General features: G+C 44.3%; 2 protein-coding genes and 1 long non-coding RNA gene across 7 annotated transcripts; 1 reads left to right on the top strand and 2 right to left on the bottom strand.

Moving 5' to 3' along the window:
* Positions 1–5177: 5177 nt before the first annotated feature.
* Positions 5178–9137, bottom strand: LOC311308196. Its single transcript, XR_014630415.1, has 4 exons — positions 7637–9137; positions 7306–7375; positions 6640–6808; positions 5178–5543 (listed from the first exon to the last, which is right to left on the bottom strand). It is a non-coding gene; the product is annotated as an uncharacterized lncRNA (long non-coding RNA).
* Positions 9138–10122: 985 nt separating this feature from the next.
* Positions 10123–13007, bottom strand: znf414 (zinc finger protein 414). The gene is made up of 5 exons (XM_084437132.1): positions 12734–13007; positions 12501–12614; positions 12166–12271; positions 10899–11413; positions 10123–10758 (listed from the first exon to the last, which is right to left on the bottom strand). The coding sequence occupies exons 1-5, from the start codon at positions 12807–12809 to the stop codon at positions 10607–10609; spliced, it is 963 nt and encodes a 320-aa protein (XP_084293258.1). The 5' UTR covers positions 12810–13007; the 3' UTR covers positions 10123–10606.
* Positions 13008–17191: 4184 nt separating this feature from the next.
* On the top strand, positions 17192–23650 carry tssc4 (tumor suppressing subtransferable candidate 4). 5 transcript variants are annotated; one of them, XM_084436983.1, is made up of 4 exons: positions 17192–17230; positions 17680–17797; positions 17975–18048; positions 21905–23650. In XM_084436983.1, exon 4 carries the CDS (start codon positions 21953–21955, stop codon positions 23195–23197), a length of 1245 nt encoding a protein of 414 aa, XP_084293109.1. In that variant the 5' UTR covers positions 17192–17230; positions 17680–17797; positions 17975–18048; positions 21905–21952; the 3' UTR covers positions 23198–23650. The 5 variants fall into 5 exon arrangements, with proteins under 5 accessions (XP_084293109.1, XP_084293111.1, XP_084293108.1 ...); XM_084436985.1 differs by having other exon boundaries at positions 17216–17230; positions 17680–17780; XM_084436982.1 differs by having other exon boundaries at positions 17218–17244.
* Positions 23651–24082: the final 432 nt, after the last annotated feature.

Here is a 24082-nt window from a genome sequence, read left to right as displayed (position 1 = left end):
GTCTGATGCTAGCTTGGCGCTAAGGGGACAGCGCTGGTTCGACCCCTCAGTGGACCCTGTGCACGGCCCCCACTTCTGAGACCACAGACCCGTGCTAAGAGCCGCTCTCTAGGCTACTGCTTTCTACCGCCGACAAGAACTTGAGCACTTCTGCTCCCGGTATTGATTTTTTTTTTTTTTGCCGTCTTCTTTCATCTCCTTCTGCGGCTAACCTGCGGACTGTCTGGAGGTGCTGAGTGCCACTCGTCCAGAATGACTCTGGGTTGGGGAGACGGACCTGTCACGTCCCTGCCCCCGCTCCCCCGTTATTGCCTCTCACCGAGCAGAGAAATGAAAGGCTGGTGGCAAAGACGAGCCATGCAAGCAAATCACATTCTCAGCTCTCAGAGGAGGTGGAGGAAGAGGAGGAAGAGAAAGAAGAGGAGGAGGAGGAGTAAATTGTTTATTTATTTGGTAGGGACAGTGTACATTAACAAATGTACCAGAATTAGCCAAAAAGGCTAGTTTTCATCTGTAGTCCCATCTTAAAAAAAGGAACAACAGGCATTGGTCAAATTACATTGCATTACATACAAATGGTTAGCACATCAGCATAACAACAATATACAGTTAATAAAAGGCATCATCATATAAATAATAGCTTATAGGCCTACTGTTAATAGACATAGGCACAACAGAGAAATAAATGAGATTCTATCTGCATAGATTTAGTGACTAGAGAGCTATGTTTTCAAATGGTTGGAAAATGATCTGTAGGTGATGCACTTTCTTACAGTACGTTTTCTGGTAATCTATTCCAGTCATGAGATGCTTTAATTGAGAATGGAGTCTGACTGACTGTGCTCTGTCTGAATGGAACAGTCTCCTCTCACAATGGACTGCACTTCTATCTTTACAATGAAGGCCTCTTATTCAGCCACTTATTCACACACACATTCACACACCAATGACGGCAACCGCCATGCAAGGTGCAAGCCTGCTCATTGGGAGCAATTTGGGGTTCAGTGTCTTTGCCCAAGGACACTTCGACATGGATTCGAACCACCGACCCTACAATCATTGGACGACCCGCTCTACCTCCTGAGCTACAGCCACCCCTGTAGGAGTGGGAGGAGAAGGAGGAGGAGGAAGGGGAGGAGTATAAGGATGAAGATGAAGCCAAGGCACCGTCATTCTACATTCAGGTGTCTGTTTGCAAATGTCAACCCTGTCACCAATCATCTGTTCCTGTCCAATCCAAAGGGAGTGTGTTTGTGTGTGTGTGTGTGTGTGTGTGTGAGCTCCAACTGTCTTCCCACTGGGAGTCGATCCATTTCCTTGTTTGTTTGACTCACGACTTGCAGTGTTGTATTGTTTGGGTAGCAGCCTGCTTATCTTCTAGTCTTTATTGTGTTTTGTATTTATTGGTTTTCTATTCTGTTATTTGTAGGCCATAGGGGTAAGGTGAATACAGGAGTAAGACACCCTAGGGTTTACATTCTCCTGTCAGCTGACCTTTGTTAACGAGGCTGGGAGCAGGCTGGGCGCCAATCTCTGTGGTTAGACAGCCTGTATTAGGCACAGTGTTGGGAAAGTTACTTAATAAAAGTAATCAAGTAAATTTACTGATTACTAGCTCTAAATTGTAAGTAGATTAATTTACTGATTACTCTCTGAAAAAGTAATCAGATTACTAATTACTTTACTTTTCGGCTACTTTCTAAATCCAGATCCTTCCTTAAAGGAAAATGCTCGTTTTTGACAACCTGGACCTTATTTACGACATATTATAAGAAGTTTGACTCACCCAGATCACTTTTGTGTTGTTCGGAGGCCTGTAGAAGAAATTTAAAATCCAGCGCGAGCCAGTATATCCATGTAATAACGTCGGACGGGGCAACGGGAATGCAGTTTCTCAAAATCCATTTTCGGCCGCTAAACGGTTGTTTTCATCAATCAGATTGGATGAATGGACAGTTGAGATTCCTCAACGGGAGCCATTGTTGTTTTGGTTTTCAAACACGGGGTCTTTAGCCTCTGTAATATGATCTTTACACGCCTCTCCCCCACTTGCTCCAGCACGCATGCGCACAGGCCAGCGCGCAGACTGGCTATTCTCCAGCTCACATTCTCTGCGCTACGATCGTTGTTGGTGCCGAGAATATTGTCATCGTCATTCGTCAGCAACAATCCGATCGTAGCGCAGAGAATGTGAGGGAGAATAGCCAGTCTGCGCGCTGGCCTGTGCGCATGCGTGCTGGAGCAAGTGGGGGAGAGGCGTGTAAAGATCATATTACAGAGGCTAAAGACCCCGTGTTTGAAAACCAAAACAACAATGGCTCCCGTTGAGGAATCTCAACTGTCCATTCATCCAATCTGATTGATGAAAACAACCGTTTAGCGGCCGAAAATGGATTTTGAGAAACTGCATTCCCGTTGCCCCGTCCGACGTTATTACATGGATATACTGGCTCGCGCTGGATTTTAAATTTCTTCTACAGGCCTCCGAACAACACAAAAGTGATCTCGGTGAGTCAAACTTCTTATAATATGTCGTAAATAAGGTCCAGGTTGTCAAAAACGAGCATTTTCCTTTAACCGAATCATAGAAGTGCTGATCTTGGATCAGTTTTGCATTGTAGATCATAATTGACAATAGAAAATCTGATCCTATACAAGCTGATGACATAAACAGTCCAAATCAGAAGTGGGTTGCGCACATCCCAAAAGACTAAAAAATATAACATAAACATGTTATGTTAAAAAATATAACATAAACATAAACAGTCCAGCCATGACTGCAGAGGCCGCATGCACATATCAACTAAATGAAAGGGAGCAGGCACGCACGTAAGTAACTCAAAGTAGTCCCCTTTTTATTACGTCAGTAACTGTAATCTGATTACTGAAAACTCAAATGTAATCCCTTGCATTCCAAGTTACTGGAAAAAGTTATCTGATAACTTAATCTATTACTTTGTAATCAGTTACTCGCAACACAGATTATTTAATTCACCTTATATTATGATGACGTGTTGGCAGCGCTCAGAGCTCCATTCCCCTCGTCATGCGTCTGCTGTCTGGAATGTTCCCCACTCACTCCCGATGCAGATGGGAAATGATCGTCCTGCGCTTTAGCTTGATTTGCTTGACGAGTTTTACCATAGACTTAACAGAGGAGGAAGAGGAGGAGGAGGAAGAGGAGGAACAGGGGAGGAGAAGGAGGTAGTTCCATATGATAATGGAGGACTGCGGGCTGGCAGTGCTCCATCACAGAGGCTTACTGTCCTGTCAGTATCACAGTCTTCTCTAGTCAGATTGAAGAGGCATGAAGGAATCATTACCCATCTAACCAACCAGTAGTGCAGTCTCTCACACACACAGATTGAAAAGCCATCAATGAATCATTTACTATATCCATCTAACGAACCAGTAGTGCAGTCACGCACGCGCATATGCGTGCGCACACACACACACACACAAAATGGCAGCCCTTTGAATAGACTGCTCCAGGGCTTTGAAACATGCTAGGCTTAATTCTTGTTTATTATACGCTTGAAATGCATGCCACTGAGAAACGTTGTTCTCTGAACTCTCTCTCTCATTGCTTTCTGTTTTACCTCTGAGTATACCACACTGCACTTTCTTCTGTTTCTAATTGGGTGTAGGTGACATGTGGCCAACACTGCTGGGAGGTGTGGACCCATTTCTCTCAGCATTTATTGGTGTCTGATGCACCCTGAGCCATATTGGTAGCAAAGGCACTCTGGGCGTTTTAGCACGGAGGACAGGGGCTTTCATTAGTCTTATGAGAGGGTGGCAGGAATGCAAATTGGATGCGATGAATTAACAGCCCCTCTGGGAGGGCAGGCCTAAGCTTGCTAATATGCAATTATATTAGCCTGGCCTGTGTCTCAATCACTGCTTATCTGGAGGTGGGTATATAGAGGTGAGGATGGGGGCTTGCCAACACTTATTAAAGCAGACTCAAGTCTAGCACATGTGGCAGTCAAAATGGTGGTGTGTGTGTGTTTGTGTGTGTAGTAGGTAGCCCAGTGGTTATAGCATCACCAGGCCACCTCAAGAACAGGCCAGGTCAGGCCACTTGACAATCATTGCCGACCCTCGTGCCCCAGAGCAAGGCACTTGCAAATTGAGATCTGGATGTTCTGTTCAGCCTGCTGACTGAAGCCAATATCTAGATGGTCTGTTCAGCCTGCTGACTGAAACCAACGCACATCAGTGCCATCAGAGATGTTGCTCTTCTCTCCTCTCTATACTGCCATGTAAACTGTCTCACCTATTGATAACATCAGGGTCTGCAATCTGCATAGCACCACACCTATCGGGGTCTGGGACCTGAACCGAACAACACTCCAAAACACAGTCAGATCAACAGCACAAAGGCCCCTACTGCTGGCTCACAGCTGTGGAGAAAGAGCTACACTGTAAAATAATTAAAATAATAAATCTGTACATTTCACAGTAAATTACTGGCAATTAAGTAAATTACTGGCAATTAAGTTTTTATACTGCAATTATACTGTAGTCACAATTTACATCAATATACTGTAATATATTTACAGCACTCTACTGGAATAAATGAATTAATGCAAATTACAGTAGTATACTGTAATCACAATTTACATAATATACTGTAATATTTTGACAGTACTGATATAGTTGTGATTACAGTATATTAGATCCAGCTCTGTGGCCTTGTGGTTAGTGTCCGCCCTGAGACTGGGAGGTCGTGAGTTCGATCCCTGGCCGAGTCATACCAAAGACTATTTAAAAATGGTACCCGATGCCTCCCTGCTTGGCACTCGGCATCAAGGGTTGGATTGGGGGTGAGTGTCTGTGACATACTAGCGTCATGTCCAGGGGCTGTACTTGTACATCAAGCTGCCTCACGCTAAGGAATCAGGATAGGCTCCTGCCCTATGGGCCAATAGGCTTGAGAACCAGTTCTCAAGGCTACTTGCTTTTTTTACAGTATATTGCCAAAACACTATACCTGGTATACATTAATCAATAAAAGTCATCACAGTAAAACAGAAATGTAGTTGTCTAAGTTCTGAAAAATGCATCAACAACTTCTCTCGTTGGCTACACACCTGTGTGCCATTTATTAACTGAAATGAATAATAGATCAAACTAAGCAGAAGCTGAACAACAAATAACACACACAAAAAAAACAATATATACATATCTGTGTGTGTGTGTGTGTGTGTGTGTGTGTGTGTGTGTGTGTGTGTGTGTGTGTGTGTGTGTGTGTGTGTGTGTGTGTGTGTGTGTGTTTCTGTCTGTCCATCTCTGCACAGCCCACCATCTGCTCGGGCCAATCAGCGTCAGATTGAAAATCTGTGTGTGTTGTTGCAGTAGTACTCACAGCCGTCCACTAGACTGGAGGCCATTCAAAGTCCATCAGGGAGAGGAGGAGAGTGCACACACGTGCATTCATTGCAGCTCTTTTTTTCTGAACCACTCTTCCTGATTTCTTGCTGAACACTTCACCAGGACGCGTCTTTGATCCAGTGACCGGATTGATGCCCACAAAGCTCCTGGAAAAGTAGTGCCAAGCATCTATAGTTAAAGCAACATTTCAACGTTTTGGCAAATAGGAAATAAGTGTATCTTGCCCAGAGTCAGACAAGAAGTTAATATCAATTGAATCTCTGTGCACCTGGTACAAAGATAGCTCAGAGTAAATGCTAACCTAGACTCAACGCCAGACCCATGAGAGTTATTTCGCTGATACACTAGGTAACCTACGCCAACTACGTTGCTGCATGCTGCAGATCTCTCTATGGGTCTGGGACACTTGATGCAAAAAAAAAATCTGTTTTTCAAATTCTGGCAATTCATTGGTAGCACCGGAATTCCGGAGACACCAATCAGTAACGACTTTCGTGATCAGGCGCTCCCACCAATAGATATACCCCACCCATCTAACCTGGGCTAGCGTCTCTCATTTGCTGCTACAACCTCTTTGAGTCTTTCAATTTTGACCCGTCAATACGCTCTCAGAACACCAGCTTGGGCGGCGAAATGGCACAGACTCTATTATATAGTATGTGGAGCGCAGTGATTCAACGTAATATTTGAGTCTGGACAGACTAATGCTAAGTTAGCTTAGTTCAAAGACTTGATTCAGAGGGAAGTGTTACGGCGCCGCCTCCACACACACCCTCCCCCGCTCTCCGACACACCCACGGCGCGTTGCACGCCGGTCGCGCTCTGCCACGCGGCTTTCAGGGCCTCCAAAATTTCCAACTCCCAACTCCGGAGTTGGGGCGCGTTCAAGCTCCTCGTCCCCATAGAGTAATCCGGAGATGCCTAGCACCTCTAGAAGCGCTAGCCAAGCCCCGTCAAAAGTGACTAAATACACCTGTCCGCTGTCCTATTAACGCATTTTTAGTACGTGTTGAAATAAAAATGGTCATAAAATTTGACATCTCATTTTCAAAGAAGTTACGATTGGAGCCATTTCTTGACAACCATTCATTCATCCTTTTTTAAATATTTATTTTACACTTTTATTTCTCAAGTTTTTGAACTAAGCTAGGTTATAGCATTTACCTGGAGTTATCTTTGCACTGTATGCACAAGTTGATGGGGAATCTATGACATACACTGCTATTTTATTATATTAGGTACCTCTGAATGAACTCCAGTGTGCATGCAGCTTCATCTTCATACTTCATGTTGAAAATGTAGAAGCTGGCAAACAGCGCTGCTAGCCCTGCAACCACATCTGGATATGGCCCAACAACTACCTGGCCCTCAATGGACAGCATCCAATTACGTGAAGTCATCGGCGTTTTACCTACAAGAAAAAAAAACGTAGGTATTTACTGTAAATAAACTACACACTTCATACAGCTAAGACAAGTTGTGGATGAATAATGTTTGTGGATAAACAGATTGAGTAATGTAGGAATTGGTGTAGTGGTGACCAAAGTGGGTATACTATAACAGCGAATACTGGATTAGTAAGTAGGCTATAGACTACTGTGTATCTGTTAGAAATGGGTATACTGCGTACTAGCCTACTTAGACAATGGCTGGATAATTATGATCTCACGTGTATACTGCGTACTAGCCTACTTAGACAATGGCTGGATAATTATGATCTCACGTACAATAAACTATCTTAAGGGCAAGAAAGATCTAGTGATCTTTATGTGGCAGTACAATTCTCAACATTCTGTAGACTTGGGGGTGATTTGACCACCCAACGGTGTTAAGTAGGGAAAAAAGGCTTGGCGCTTCTGGTGTTCAGGGTGTCAATTGTGGAGGTGATTGTACATAAGTAGAACCTACCTTGCAGAATTAGTCTCGGCAAAGCTGGCAGTGTGCGAGACCTTTCAACGTCGGCCGCTGTGGCTGACACCTGTAAAATGCAAAAATCACACATAAGAACTACAGTAGCCTTCAAAATGACTCAACTCCCAAAATCATGCAGTCCTTTTACAATCTCAGATCTAGGATAGTTTTACTGTAAAGGTGGAACCCAATAGCAAGAACAAACAATTCGGTTTCATCCTCTTCTGTTTTAAACAAATTGGAAATAGGTCTCAAATAGGTTTCATAAGTGTAAAATGCAGAACTACAGTGTTAGTTTCATACTGTACATAAAACCCTGAAAACGTACATTTGCTTGTAAAAAGAGGTCTTCAGTCTTTTCTTTAAAATGAGCCATCAGAAGCAGGACGACGCAAGTAGCAGTGGAGGTTTTTTTGGTTTTAGTATACTTCTTAAGGACACTGCGCACCTCTTCGTCTCGATTTTGTTCAAAGAACTTCAGAATCTTCTCTGCTTTTCCTGCAAAGGCCTCCTTCATTTTCACAAGAACAGGAACATCAGTGAGCATTTGGAAGTGTGTGAAGAGACACTTCTGGGAAAAGAGGTATGGCCAGCTCAGCTTCAGATCTGACATGTCACGAGCTGGAACAGCGTTTAGAGCCTCGCGTTGAAGATAATATGTTATCTCCATCAGTTTGCCAACTTCTGCTCCGTCTTCTCCTGCCTTGCCCTTCTCTGAATAAAGCTGAGCCAGTTGCTGACGTTTTCCCTCTAAAGTCTCCTTGGTTTCTCCCGTGGGAGGGCTCTCTGGTTGCCACCTCACACATCCGTATTGATCTGCTGGTCCTCTGGAGGGCTGTTGGACCACTGTTTTTGTCGGTCGACGTGCCTTTTTGATACACCGCGCAGTTTTGCCACGGTTAAGGTGTTCCACGCGAATCTTCAACTGTGTAAGCAGAGAAGCGTAGCCTGTTCCGATGAATGTCCCGTCTTCCTGAGCGTCGGCGAAGCTTTCAGGATACTGACGCACAATGATGGCCGCCACTGCGGCGCACTTGGGTCTTGTTGGATTCAGGTCATGTTCCCGCATCGCATCAACGACGACTCGCACCATAATCCTACGATCACCTAGAGATGGTCTCATCTTGTTTTCTATCGCTGCCTGCATCGCCTCTGGCATCTTTTGCCAAGGAACTTTGAACGATTCTGTCCATGTGGCAGAAGAGGAGGTCCGATGCCGAGTAGAGGAGCTTGATCTGCTTTTAGGTGCATCGGAGCGGAGCTGGGGTGTGCTGGAACTACAGGAGGTGCTGCCGCTTGCTTGTTCTGAAAAAAAGAAAAGAAATCACCATGAAAAAAAAGAGAATGAGAATCAATATTTATACTGCTGACTTGATAATACTGGTCTAAGTTTATTTACACTAGGAACACCGCAGAATCTAGACTACAGGCGCTGTATTTCTGAAAGGCAGCAACCATAGGCCTATGACAACAGGTGCGGCAAATACAGCCCCAACACAATGGAAGTGTATCTGGACACACGAAAGGGATAACCAGAACCCTTATTCAATTCAGTGAAAAGTAGTCCCCTGTTGTATACTCAGCAAGTAGTAATTAGTAAAACTGAGTAAAGACGCGGATGACTTCATTCAAGGCCGGACTGGGGAAATAATTCAGGTCGGGAAATGTAGCCCCAGTCAGGCCACTTTTTAAGCCGGTGTTCTGAAAAGTTGGCTTACCTTCTCAGGATGACCTACCCAGGAAGCACTACCCATGAATTAAACATAATATAATGGGTGGTAGGTCATCCTGAGAAGGTAGGCCAACTTTTCAGAACACCGGATCTGAGATGGAACACTTTCAGTTTCGTTTTGTAAACTTGAAATAAGCAGCCTTGAAATAAGCAGCCTTCTCGCTTTCCGATTATAAATCATATCTCAAAAGTCAGGGCAGGCCTACGGCACCATCCAAGTAGTGGAAAATAAGTATAACATAATGCAATTAGAAAATACTAACTGCAATACACAACGTCTATTTTATTTCATGTGTTTAAAGTCAAGACTTAGCCCGACACTCAAGACTGAATTGCCATTTCATTTCACTTCTTTATTCAGTCTGAACATAGCCTACTGTAGCCTACTGGATGTAGCCTACGGTTTAAATGTAAAACAGTAGCCTATGTTGTGTAATTTTTAACTATATTTTACAGCAATTTCTTACAGTGTAGGCTTGACTTAGTCACAGGTGTCTCTATAAGTAACACTCATACTTAGATTTCAATAGTTTCATTATTTTTGGTTCCTTGGCGCTTTCACTGAAAACGTAATTAGTTTGCAGGTTTAATTTTATTTCGCCAAGTGTGACGCCACTGTGTTCAACCAGCTGTACCCGTCAGTGACGTCCCTGGAATAAATGTTCTTAAACAGCACAAGGCAGAGCAGAGATTGAACTGTCATGCCGCGTAGTCAACAACAATGGAGTTCATTTGTTGTACAGCTCCTAAAGCAGACCTGACATAATCCAGCCCGCGCTCGACAGAGATGTGAGCTGGCGGTGCAAGTCCTTCAGTTCCTACTCTAACTACGTGTCTCCGGTTGTTATGTCAGTGTCTGTGTGTGTGTGTGTGTGTGTGTGTGTGTGTGTGTGTGTGTGTGTGTGTGTGTGTGAGAGAGACTAAGAGACGTCTTGTTGTCGGTTATCCGTTTCCTCCTCTTGTCCGAACGACAGGCTCTCCCAGACAGGCCTCCCACTGATCAGAGCACAGCAGACCAATATCCACATGCCAATTGATAGACGGCTAAGCAGAACCCCTCTCCAGGAGGCCCGCGGCTCAGAACCAGTGATCCAATTAGGGCCGTCTGTCTGACAAACACTGGCTTCCACATCTCTAAGGAGACTTTAATTAGTGCCAAATGACAGAGGTGACACGTTTGAAAAGACTACATGATATTGGTTTTATTACCATGTGTTAGAATTTGTAGCACAACAAGTGTGGTTAGTTATCCTTTATTATTACGGTTTCAGGGATTTTTTACCCTGGGTTTATGAAACCGTTTTCTATTTTTTGGTGCATATGGCAACATTTGCTAGGCAAGGACAGGGAGAAGCAGTTTGAGAGTGCATTATTTCGCCAAGATAAAGCATTTTGTCCAACATTCAAACATCGGCCCATCAAAGAACATTAGGCGTAGGTCTACGAGTGTAAGTGGAGCTTAAAAGGCCAATTTTTGCTCGTCCTACGAGACGTCTCACACAGAAACGCCCCAGTCAGACCTGAACATAAGTGTCACCAAGACGTGTAAAGAGAGTAACCGTGACACTACGGAGTTGACTGACTGGATACAGGGCTCTTGTGTTGGCTCTCGATGTGAGCTGTCATCTCCGGGCGGTTAGCTGTGAACGTGCCACACTGTATGCACCTGTAGCGCCCCCTAGTGTGCTCCCAGAGAATGCGGCTGTTGAAGGAAGAACCTGCGAGAGGAAGAAGAGAGGCTACCTTCATACACCGAGGCCCAGTAAACACCTGACATCCTAACGGAATCTGAGTTAGATGTTACTCCTAGAGTAGGTTTGTATTAGGTGCTTAAGGCAAGGTTGTTAAATGACATCACCTTGGTTCTTCTTCCAAACAGCATTGGAGCCGGGGGATGTCTGAGGGGAGCATGCCAGAGCAGAGAGGTCTTGTGGGGCCTGTGGCTCCGCCTGCTGCTGGGCCTGGGTCAGAGACTGGGTCTTGTCCTGGGGCACGGGTTGGTCCAGGGGAAGGGGCTGGTGCTGAGATGGTGCCTTGGCCTGCATCTGGGCGTCAGGGTATGAGAAAGGTCCAGAGGAGTTCAGGAGAGGCTTCTCTTCTGGAGATTGTGGCTGGGAGAGGAGTGGAGGCGGGGCAGTGTCTGACTGCTGCTCCGGGGACCCCTGGTCCATGTCAGAGTCAGACTTTAGGTTATGGTCGAGGTTAGAGTCAGACTTTGGGTTAGGGTTATGGTCGAGGTTAGCGTCAGGGTTCATGTCAGTGATGCCTAGTTCACCGTCTCTCCCTGCTTTGCCTTTGGCTACCTTGGCACAGTTGTTAATGTGTTTGAGGAGGGCAGGGTAGGAGCGCAGCTTGGAACGACAACTCTCACAGCTGCAGAAACAGAGAGAAACTTGTTAGACCAGAAAAAACACCAAACCCATCGAAACAGTACCTTAGTCACAGATGGCAGCCATTCAAGAGATAGCCATCACTAATCTTTATCACTAATATTCTAATTCAAATATTCTACTGATTAAAAAAAAATCACCCTATATTCTCATAGTACTATTTTATTTATCTATTTATTTTGTTTTATTGTACTACTTTTCCTCCTCTTTCCAGATATTTCTAAAACAATATCTTGGTATACATATAAGTGGCAATTAAATTGAACTTGAACTTGAGATGGTAAACAGAATTCAAGATTCAAGATCTGTTTATTAGCCATGTATATGGTTCACACATACTAGGAATTTGACTAGGGTTAAGGCATAAGCTGTTGCAGATGACATAGGACATGGTGCAGGACAAGACAGGACAGTGCAAAGACATGACAAAACAGAACAAAAACAGTGCAAAAATAAATGTAAAAAAACAAAACAATAGTACTAACAAAATAAAGTGCAATTTACAAATTACAACATACTAAAAACAAAAAGGAGGAGGAGGCACAAAAGCAATACACATACTATACAGAATGGAGTGTGGTGAGTGTATGTACCGTGAGTGTGCAGAGTGTAGTCTAGTGGATGAGCGGTGTTATGTACAGTGTGTTCGATGTGTGTGTGTTGTTGAGGTATGCGGTCGTGTGCAAGTGGTGCAGTCAGTGTTGGAATCATCCGCTCGCGCGCACGCACACTCACAGAAAGTAAATGTTGGGTTTGTAGTGGTGTCTGGTGTGTTCCATCAGACCCTGCATGCTGATAAAGGAGCTGTTGCAGTCAAGGGCCGAGCAGAGGAAGATCTTCCCTGTGGGTGGGATGAGACAGAAGGAGATCAGATCAAAATGTAGTGTCGAAATTTAACAGTTTAAACAATAAACCGTTTTTTTTTTTTTTTTTGCAGTTTTCCCAAATCTGTAATTTTTATTGCATTAAGGGGTGCACTTCTTTGTGCTCACTGACTCGAACCTAAGGAAGGTCCCGTTAATGTGACGATTTAGGTAAGAGTCAACTCTTTTAGGTAAGAGTCAACTCACCAGGGAAGGATTGGGTGCAGATCTGGTGGTCTTCGACATGGTTGTTTAGTGAGTCCGTGTCTGGGTACACACGCCTGCAGCCATAGAGAGGACAGTGCAACCTCTTTCTCTCTTCTGGAAAGAGAAACATCATCATGACATGAGCAGTGAAGAATATCTCCTTAATCTTTATCGACCAAATTGATCATAGTTAGCACTAGCTAGCTACTAATTTAATTTGACAGCTAACAAACCCTGGAAGAAGTCCCCGCTTGGGCTGTGATTCTGGTCCGTCTCGGTTGGTCCATCACCAGCGGTCGCCGACGACATTGTGCCGGAGCCTGCGGTCAGTGCTGCAGGCTCTGCTGTTGTCTTCGCAGCTAACTTCTCTAGCTAGCTAGCTCGCTGACAACTATCCTACTAGCTAGCGTTAGCTAAATAAATGAGATATTAAGGTTGATCTAGATATCAATAGACCGTGCGTAATAGTGCTTGTTTGTTTGCTTGCAGTAGTAGTAGTAGCGTAAAAGAGAGGCCGTGGTAGCTTAACGCCAAAACAAGCAAGGTAAAGAGACCTACCTACTCTAACAAAGGAGCATGACGCAGTATGTAGACTACTCCAAACCTGTAGGCGGCGGCATCGGAGCTGAGACATGCCTGGAATAGTAGGCGAGCATGCGCAGAAGTTGCTTGCCGCAATAAGCCTCAATAGCATATCCGGTTTTGGATCATCTCTTTTTCAAAATAAGAGCATGAAATGTGGGGCGGCATGTAGCTCGCGAGGTAGAGTGGCGGGTGGGGATCGCAAGGTCCCTGGTTCGATCCCAGCTCCCGGTGTGTGCCGAAGTGTCCTTGAGCAAGACACTGAACCCCAAAAACCGTGTACCCGGGCACCATGCGATGGCTGTACACTAGACCTGTACCAATTATTATATAATCGCCAAATCGCAATTATGTGACATAATCACTTTTTTTTTTTTTTTACCGTTCTAATGATTAAACCGAACACAAATTTGTGTGCAGGGCTAGGGAGAGGTAAATGAATGGTATAATATGTAGTATGTGGATTATTTCCCCATCTAGTGTGTAAAGATAAGAACTGCAACAACACAACGTATTGGTTGCCAAAATGCCAGAGAATGCACTGTTTGTCATACTGTGATAAGATCTTCACTCCGAGAGGAACATAACGTTACACTAATCAGTAATCACAATCAAGTATTTTAGAGTGCCATGTAATAAGTTACGTTAGATGCTGTAGTGTGGAGATAACGTTAGGTCTGGCTATGCAGATTCCAAGAAAGATAACGATAGCTAGTTAGCTCTGTCTGTGGAGTGGAGAGACCTGTGATTGAGATACCTGTCGAAGCTATAGAGGAGTCCCTCCGTCATGGCTTCAAAATCCGAGACATCGCAGCCCTGTATGGAGTCAGAACTACCATCGTCCGTAAAATGCAGCAGCATGGGCTGAGGTAACGTTAAGAATGAGCTTTAATCCACCCTCTCTAATGCGTGCTGTTTCTGTTTGTCTTATGTTTTTAGCCTAGCTAGTGAGTGTCCCAGTGCCCACGTTGCACTGAAAATGGTGACCCACCGAATTGTGTGACCGTAGAGATTTGTTATCGAGAACGGTCAGTATTTAAATCAACCAAATGTTAAGAGGTGGACATCATTGGATTCCTCTCAGCCTACAGAATCTAGCTATCTGCTTTTAGAAATTTTAAGTCTATTAGTGTTGTTATAAGCACAGAGAATAATCATCCATTGACCGCCATTCAGTTGGGACTTAGGCTCAGGAGCGACATGCGCCATTCATTCTCTTCTCTATGGCGGCTTTTGACAGCAGCAGCCATGGATGGTTATTCTCTGTGTCTCTATTAAGATTAGGTTTTACTGTTCATATTAGAGGAAACTGTAATGTGTGTGTCTCTCTCTCCCTCTCTCATTCTCCCTCCTCTCTCTCCTGCTCTCTCTCCTCAACTTGACTGTTAGGCCTACATGTTGTAGATATATCTTACTTGTCCCCATTTGAACTCAGATGTAGGCTACAGTTAGTCAGCATTTTGTGCACATATGTGAATGATATAATAGAATAGGAATGATGTAAATAAAGAAATAAGTAAAACGTCTGTGTTGCAGATAAAGACTGATGTGCAGAGAGAACTACAGCAACTACACATGGTCTGGCTCTTCTGAAGCTGTGTCAGTGTCAGAGTCTGCATTGGCTATGCTGGTTACAACTGCAGCTTTTGGGAAAATCTCGCAACGCCTGAATGTCCTCGAGTGTGATAACTGTAACTTTCTAAATAAAACCATCAGAGAAGGCCTATATATTGCATTAACTTTAACAATTTCACTCAGAGTTGTGTTTGAACTTTAAGCCTTATCTGCACAGATGATTCAGTTACATTGAAGTGTTTCAATTACATTGCATGGTACCTATAGATTATTAAAACCATGTTACCTTTTATTAATAAAAGCATAATTATACTTGACAGGTTTTGGATATTGTAAGAGGTTGATCTGGTAAGGATGTTGCATTTTTAATAAGTCTGAAAACGTTTATGAAGGTGATAGGCCTATTATGAATTGCATAATGAAAAGGGGCAGTATCTTTAAAAGGCGCATGACCTCTGAACTGCAATACCATTGGTGGAGATGTAGGCTTTTTTAATATACAGTATTGAAGTTTATGCGCAGAACAGTAGGCTTAGGCTATTTACCTGGCACGTCTACGGGACTTGAGGTCCCCTGAGGCTTTTGTGGGTCCACCTTTGTTCGGGACATATGTCCTTCCAAGCATTTCGCTTAGAGGTGCTTGCAACCGGTTCTGTCCCTGCTTGGCCCCGTCGCACGGACAACTCAACCGGCACATGATGGCTGCAGCATGGCTACAACATGAAGCCAACCTACAGGATACATTAGTATGGTGGCTTTTCATTGTTGAACTTAATTATCTTGGACCAACACCAGTCTACTCTGTCACTTACCCAGCCATACATGTGCAGTTGGCCGTCAGGATCCAGCCAATGTATTTGTGTACATACACCCATGCGTCGTACAGCTGCGTTTTTTGACCCTGCCGTTGGCTGGGTAGAACACCTGCTCTCAGGACGCAAAACTGACTGGCATCGTAAAATTTGATTTTATTTCCATGACCAGACCACATAGTATAGTTCACTGCGTCCAGCGACTTGTGTGCCTGTAAACTCTCGCGCGTATACACTCGGTTTCTCGATTAGATAGACAGTAGATCTGAGGCTTAATACATCCATGATCTGAGGCCATTCAATGCAGGGCCATTTGGACATACAGTATCGTCTATCAAGAGATGGTCCGGGATGGAGTAGGGCTCCGGAAGGCTGTTGCCATCAGCTAGCACCAAATTTTTCATATATTCCTGGTAATTGGAGCCAGTTAAGCCAGCAACACATGTGTGATCTTTAGCTAATGTTAGCTAAAAACGAGCTTGTCGGAAGTAAACACTGATGTAAATTTGTTTCTATGGCAGCATAAATCCAACAAAATCAAATGAACTTTATATTCACAGTACAGTATTCATAGTCCCGTATCAACAAGCTGAATGGAGCTACTGTATAACGTTATCTCAATGTGTGGAACGCTTTTTGCCTAGTGGTTGCGTGCGCATCCTCCTTTGTTTGTAAACACAGAACCTATCTATAGCTTCGACAGGTATCTCAATCACAGGTCTACCCACTCCACGCGCCACAGACAGAGCCTGTAACGCCTCTGTCAGCTTCAGTTGAACAGCTGAGGTGTCAAGGCCTGTTAAGGCAGAAAGTTATTCCACCCTCTGGGAAAGCATTTCCACCCTATCACGGACATCAGTTGCCGATGCCCGATTTGTATCGGCGTCGTCTGCAATGAGAGCTGGGAAAAGATCTTCCGCCGCCATCACGCTAACAGCATTCCGCGAAGACGCCGTACTCTGCCTCTGATTGGCTGGTACTCGTTAGTTAAGGTTAGGGTTAGAGTTCGCCAATCAGGGGCAGAGTATGGGGCGGGTCTGCACACTGAATGGTCATTTGAATAAAGACACCCAAAAACCACGGCAATATGACATGCAATTGATTCAGCTTTCATTCTATTTTTTCTTCAAAGTGAAAACCACGGCAATATGACACGCAATTCATTCAGCTTTCATTCTATTTTTTCCTCAAAGTGAATTGAGGAAATTGCATTGCCACTTTGCATATTGAATTGCAAATTGTAAAATGCATTTTCAAATTGCATTGCCACTTTGCATATTGAATTGCCAACTGTAAAATGCATTTTCAAATTGCATGACCAAATTGCATATTGAATTGTTAATTGCAAAATGCATGGCCATTTGAATAAAGAGACCAAAAAACCATGGCAATATGGAATTCAATTGATTCAGCTTTCATTCTATTTTTTCTTCAAAGTGAATTGAGGATTGCATTGCCACTTTGCATACTGAATTGCCAATTGCAAAATGCATTTTCAAATTGCATGACCAAATTGCACATTGAATTGCCAATTGCAAAATGCATTGCCATTTGAATAAAGAGCCTAAACAACTTCCATACAAGTGTAGCTAGAGTGTGTGTTTCCATCGTAGAAAGTGTTTTTACATGCTTTCATCATAAAATCTCAAAAAGTACATTTGCTTTGCATGACATTTATTTTGAAATTTCCAGCAAGAACTACAGGATATGAGTTTCGTTATTGAGGCTAGCTGCACAGTTCTAAAATTCGCAGCGCTAGCGGTAAGGTAAACCTGGTAAAGATGGACATGCTTCTTTTTGTCTGCTAGCTACCTAGTAGACATGTTTGTATCAAATCATTTGACAACTACTAGGCCTAAATGTGTGTAGACTAGCTAAATATCTAGCTGTCTCTTCTCATTCCTGCTTAATGCAATGTTTGAACCCAACGCTAGCTATGCTATGCTAGCATCAAAGGGCTTGGTAACATTAGTAAACTAGCTAGCTAACTAGCTAGTTAGTGTAGCTGGCTAGCTAGTTAGTGCCAGTAAGATAGACCAATTAGGTTGGCTCCGATCCAGACAGAGCTTGGTATTATTATTATTATTATTAAAAGCTAACTGTCATTTAGTTAGCTATTTTATTGCACCGCAGTGAGCACGTTACAATGTGTTGCAGAAAGTCATTGGTGTGTTTAACTCACTGTTCTGCGTCAATGCATCTGTTGACAGGTTGAAGCTTCCCCTGTTCATTTTGCGGTTGACCACCACATCATGGCAGAAGGTGCCGTCTTATCTGAGCTCAACTGCGTCCCGTCCAACTCCCACAACCTGTGAGTCTCCAAGCCCAGTAAGATGCCCCCCCCCACACACAAAGCACTAGCTACCTGACCACACTCGGTAACATTATCCCCTACTCCATCATACACGTTAGTGCTGAATACTAAACATCCGTTGAAGTTTGCCCCAAAATATTATCTGTAATAATATGCAGTGTGTGTGTTTGTTTGTTTGTTTGTGTTTACAGATTGAAAGGACAGAATCTACTGGTGACCCATACGAATATAAACAGTGGGCGAGTTACATCTCACCCTGACCAAGGTCAGTAATTCTCAAGTCAGCATAAACAACAGTTAGTTTTCATGTACTAATGGCAGTTCATCAGATTGGTGTCATCGTCACCTTCAGTGAAAACAGATATCCAATAACTAGCTACCCAGCTACTAAGTTAAACTTGATGAAATTCCTTGTCAAAACTTTACAATTCTTTAGTGATATTTTAATCCCTTGAAAATATTTATGTCCTAAGAGTCTGGGACCAAAATGTTCCATATTGAGACTGTATACTGGAAGTATCACAGGAAGCCCTTGCTCACTAGCATGCTTACCGTAACACATTTGGCAGTTATTCAATCTCTGAGTATCATTCTAGTTGAATGTCTCTTAGTAACCCTTCATTAGTCTCCAGTGTCATGTGTTGTTATCTTTATGAACAGGAAACTCTGCCACTCAAAAGATGCATGAGAGACTAAGGCTGTGTTCCGAATCGCATACTTCCATAGTGTATAGTGTATACAAAAAAAAAAGCTGTATGTCCCAATACATAGTATGCCACATGCAGTTTGGCAAAAATGCCAGGATGTCCTACTACATCCGGTCGTATTATGCCAGCCAGCAGACTTTTCTGGCTATTCTGCTCACAATTCATTGCACAGCAGAAATTGTAAATTGCGACAGCTGTGTACAAATGCCGCTTTATGGACTGCGACGGATGTGGGCAAATTTCAAGATGCAATGTTAGGACAAAGTGGTGTGTCCCAATTGTATGCATACAAAGTATGTACTTTCTAGGGGCAGCTGTAGTACGAACTGGTTGTAAACAGTAGAAGTATGCAATTTGTAATGCAGTCAAAATGCACTCATGGGGCCTGCATACCCAGCATGCCTTGCGGTCCGAAGAATACTGAGCCTGACCGAGCTCCCGTCCGAACCAGTGTTTTTAAATGCCACAACAGCAGCGAACAGACGCAGCTCCACTCTAGGTGGCGCGAACGGCATTCACTCTGAAAATATTTTGATATTATATTAGCCCATATTTTGAAACTAGTTTTTAGTGCACAGGGTAAGTATTTTACACTAACTACAATTTGAAGTTCACTTGGGCATTTCCATGTTGTAAACTGGAGCCTGTCTACTCAAAACTGAAGATCGGTTTATTGCCATATATACTGTATGTCTCACACATACTAGGAATTTGACTAGGGTTGACGCATACACAGAAGACATAGGACAGGGTGCAGGACAGGACAGGGCAAAGACATGACAGTGGAAAACAGTACAAAAAACAGTGCAAATACAAAAAAAAAAGTGCAACAAAATGCAGTGCAATGTACAATTTACGATATACTGTTAAAAATAAAAAATAAAACGAGAGGCACAATTTCAGTACAGACAGGATGGGATGTGGTGAGTGTGTGTACAGTGTGTGAGCAGAGTGTAGTGTGGTGGGTGAGCGGTATTATGTACAGTGAGTGCAGTGTGTGTGCCGTTAAGGTATGTCAAAGTCAACTTTATTTATATAGTACTGTTCATACAAACAAATGTGGCACACAGTGCTTTACAGAAGAAGAAAAAACAGTTAAAATAATAGATAAAAATAAGAGAATAATAAAACACTAATAAAACATGACAAATCATATATGGTAAAAGAGAATAGAAAGTAAGAGAATAGAAACTAAGTTAAAAAATAAAAGTGAGTATGTAAAAAAAATATATATGTAGATAAAACTACATGATGAAAGTGAAATGAAAAAGGTATGTCTTAAGATCTCGCTTAAAAGTTCCCATAGTTTTGGCCATCCTTAGGTATTCTGGCAGGGTATTCCAGAGGCTGGGAGTGTAAAAACTGAAGGCTGCCTCCCCATGTCTCTTGGTCCTGATCCAGGAGCCATTAAAAGTTCAGTGCCAGAGGATCTCAGGGACCTACTTGGTGTATAACGTAAAAGCATGCCTGATATGTATTCAGGTGCATGACCATGGAGTGCTTTATAAACTAATAAAATTATCTTAAAATCTATTCTAAAACTGACTGGTGACCAGTGTAGCGATTGTAAGACTGGCGTAAGCTTTGTAGAACAATCAGGTTGTGTGCAAGTGGTGCAGTGGGTATAGAGTCGGTGTGGGGCCTATCTATATTATAATATAGATAGGCTGAAACTCGGTTGTTCTGTTTATTTGCACCCGTATAGACTTGGAGTAGGCTACTGCATGTACAGGGTAGACTGGATAGTTATATAGGCTATATAGTATATCTGTACCATATGTAATGGGGTAGAACTAGGATAGCGTGATGTTCTGTGTGGAAGACTTAGGATAGAGCTATTTACATTTGTAGAATAATAGCAGCACGCTTCACTTAGTCACTCACTTAAGAGACCCAGCACAGATATTTAGGCCAAGCAGCCCTATGTTTATTTTATCTTTATTTTCAGTTTATTCTTATTATCCTGGCCTGTTTAGATTCACAGTCTTCTTGCCTGTTTCATTCTCATAGCAGTTGCTGCTGCGCTGTTGCGGAAATTCCCCACAGGGAGGTGACGGTTCATCTATCTTAATCTTAAATACACCCACAGGAGAACAAGGCAGATAATCACAGGTCACACTTTCTACCAGTAATTTTAAACTTTTATTAATTTTCAACACAGGTGCTTAGCTTTCCCTGTTGTCTGCTGGGCCACCAGCCCTGCGGCATCCGCCTTCACCCCACACCTGCTTCTGTAGGGGTGAGAGGAAGAAAGATGGAACATAGTGAGTCAGTAGTAGAGGCAATAAGGAGAGCAGTAATTCAGAGAAAAGGACCGATCAATTAATCTCACGAACAGATAAGAATGATTTGGTGATGAGACGGTACACCTGGGGGGATTATTGGTAGATCTTGAGATGATAAGGCAACCTAGCTGGCTAATCAATAACATTATCTCAGAATAATAAATAGCAGAGATTAATTGAAAGGACAGAGCCAACACACTATAGCTAGATAAGTGTTTATGTATCTGAAACGGTGTATTGTTACAACAAATGCTTAGAGTGAGAAAAAGTGCACAAGACGTAGGAAGAATTAAACCACCTTTTAACTGCATGACAAACATTTTGTACAGTAAGAAGTAACACTAATGCCTTGACCCAAACGGTCTATCCTTTCGAGGCAAGATAGCATTACACCCGATGGCTAACAGTAGCGTTACCTTGTAGGCGGTACATGATACGGCTATCTACTACAGCTTGAACTAGCCAGCTAACGTTATTCTGTTCACTAGTTCACTGTTCGAGCAAAAAGTGTAATATTTTGTTTGTCAGTCAGTCAGTCCCTGTAGTACCAGCATCCGACAAAGAGGCACTCAATTCATTTTTACATTGCCAAGTACATTTTGTTATTTACATAAACTGTGCTAGATGTCTCAGTAAAAGTATATAGTCCAGTTTACTCTGGAAACCATGTACTATCTACATCTGCAGAGAGTATTTGCATAGAGGAAAGTGACTCATAAAAAAGGCAAGATATCAAAAAAACAAGGCCTTCGCAATATATTAAAATACAGAAACAAAATTTAAAGCAAGTGTTATCAATATTTAACAGAAGTATAATGCAAAAGTGGCATAAACATGGTACCAAATGCTGGTGGCGCAGGAATGTCAGCTCAGTGTGTGTGTGGGGGGGGGGGGGGGGGGGGGGGGGGGGGGGAATACATAATGGGTAGCGGACAAAATGTTTACTGTGCACTTTTTTGCGGATGCCAAGGCTTGGCAGTATCTGACAGTAATCACTGGGAAAGGGAAAGTCTTGGCTCTCAAACACGTACTGCAAATACCTTACATAGAGTAACTAGGCCTCAGTTCTCTGCAAAGAGAAAATGTTTATCCACTGCAGTGTGTTTTAACTGACCTCTTACTTTTCCAGGCTCTTGACCTCGTGACCTTTGTGAACGTAGTTTTGTACTGGGAGAAGATGTGTGAACGTGAGAACCAAGGAGAAGGCTCCCCCAACACCCTGGCCAACAGTGATGCCATCAAACTGCCAGGCGACATCTGCCTGAGTGACTCGGACCCGGAGGAACCTACTCTGCCCTTTGACCCCGAGGTAGAAGATCTCTCCTCCTCCTCGTCTGCAGATGAAGATCCTGGCGACCTCGGACCAGTGCGGCCCGCCCCCAGACCAGAACCGTCCTTCAGTCTGAGGGGCGGCAGCTCCAGCTTCTCCAACCGCAGCAGGAGCATCTTTGACTGCCTGGAGAAGGCTGCGGGGCTGGGCCAGGAGAGACCTGCGGGGCTGGGCCAGGAGAGACCTGCGGGGCTGGGCCAGGAGAGACCTACGGGGTTGGGCCAGGAGAGACCTACGGAGTTGGGCCAGGAGAGACCTACGGGGCTGGGTCAGGAGAGACCTACGGGTCTGGGCCAGGAGAGACCTGCGGGGCTGGGCCAGGAGAGATCTGCGGGGCTGGGCCAGGAGAGATCTGCGGGGCTGGGCCAGGAGAGACCTACAGGGCTGGGCCAGGAGAGACCTACAGGGCTGGGTCAGGAGAGACCTACGGGGCCGTGCCTCAAAGAGAGACTCGTGGGGCCGCCGAGCCAGGACAAGGCCACCGGGCTGGGCCTGGAGGGCCACCTGAGAGACGGGGTGTTCGCTCGCCCCTCCCCGCCCCCGCCCCTGGTCTCCCGCGGGGGGAAGAGCAGCAGAGGAGGGGTCCCCGACTACCTGCTGCACCCGGAGCGATGGACGCGCTACAGCCTAGAGGACGTCCCCGAGACCAGCGACCGCCAGAACGCCACGGCGGCCCATCGGTACATACAGAGCCTGCGGCAGAACAGGGACACCGCGGCAGCCGACCGTCCGGAAGAGCCGTTCCTGCCCGCTTTCAACCAGGGCCACAACAGCAGCTCTCAGCATAAGATAGTGTTCTCCAGGCCAGGCCGTGCCCGGACAGAGGACGCCGGGGACGGTGCCAGGGGACGGAGGACGAGCCTCAGACACCCAGACCTAGAGGAAGAAGAAGAGGAGGAAGAGGGCGCGGCCCTCCCCCACGATCCGGAGGAGAGGGAGGGGAAGAGGAAGAGGCCCCAGCGGGAAGACGACGACGACCAGGCCGAGCTGAAGGAGGACAAGCAGCAGGAGAAGCCCAACCGTGGCTTCGCTAACATCAAGAAGATCAACCGCAAGAACCTCCGCAAGAGCACAAAGACGGACGAGGACTGAGGATGCAGGAGACGTGACCCGTCTGCACTGCAGATCTGCACCCCAGCGTCACTCACCCTTGACCCCTGAACCCTCCAGTGCAGGCCTTGACCCCAACATGGCTCAGCTAGCAGAGGTGTTTTCTTGTTCAAGGATTATTCTGGCCTTTGCACCTGTACCCTCAATTGATGTAAAAATGTGTATGTTTACTGTAGTCCTTAATGAAGACTGGAGAGACGCCAGTCATACTAGTCCTAGTGCTATGGTAGGCTACAAGTTTGTTATGTATACACTGTCAGAAGTTGCAATTGATTAGATCTATTGTGTTGTTGAACCATGTAGGTAAATGGTTAGTGTTTGCATAAATGGGTCTCACTGGTAAACACACACACACATATACATATCTATATCTTTTTCTGTAGGGCTTTTACCCTTTTGATTGTCTTCCAACAATAAAAACATTTTCTTCTTCTCCCCATGCCTTCTGTCCATCTTACAAATAGTCCATGTGCAAATTTTTCTACAGTCTGGCTATTCATTCACTTAATTCACTTAGCCAATTTCTAGATATGCTCTAATCGTTTGGTAAGTGAACGCAGGCCGTTCAATTTGTTATTGTCATAGTCAAATAACTGGGTCTGTGGATAGCGCTGGCCTCGGTGTCCTAATACGGCCAGAACGCAGATTCTCCTGTATGAAGCCTCTTTGTTCAAGGTGTAGGTGACGTCACTGAGACAGGTAGTTTACGTTACCTGTAGGTTAACAGTTTAACCAATCAACGCACACCTAGCCTGCAGATGTATGCGGAAGTCAATGTCGAGTCAAGAAGGTAATAAAAAGAGCCCCGAGAAGCGCTCTTAACACTGGTTTCACTTTCTACCCGAAGATTCAAGATCTGTTTAAGTA

Source organism: Borostomias antarcticus, assembly GCF_949987555.1.
Source record: "Borostomias antarcticus genome assembly, chromosome: 4".
In the NCBI taxonomy this organism is placed as follows: domain Eukaryota; kingdom Metazoa; phylum Chordata; class Actinopteri; order Stomiiformes; family Stomiidae; genus Borostomias; species Borostomias antarcticus.
Note: the sequence above shows the minus strand (reverse complement) of the source record. Positions and strands in the feature narration are given on the sequence as shown.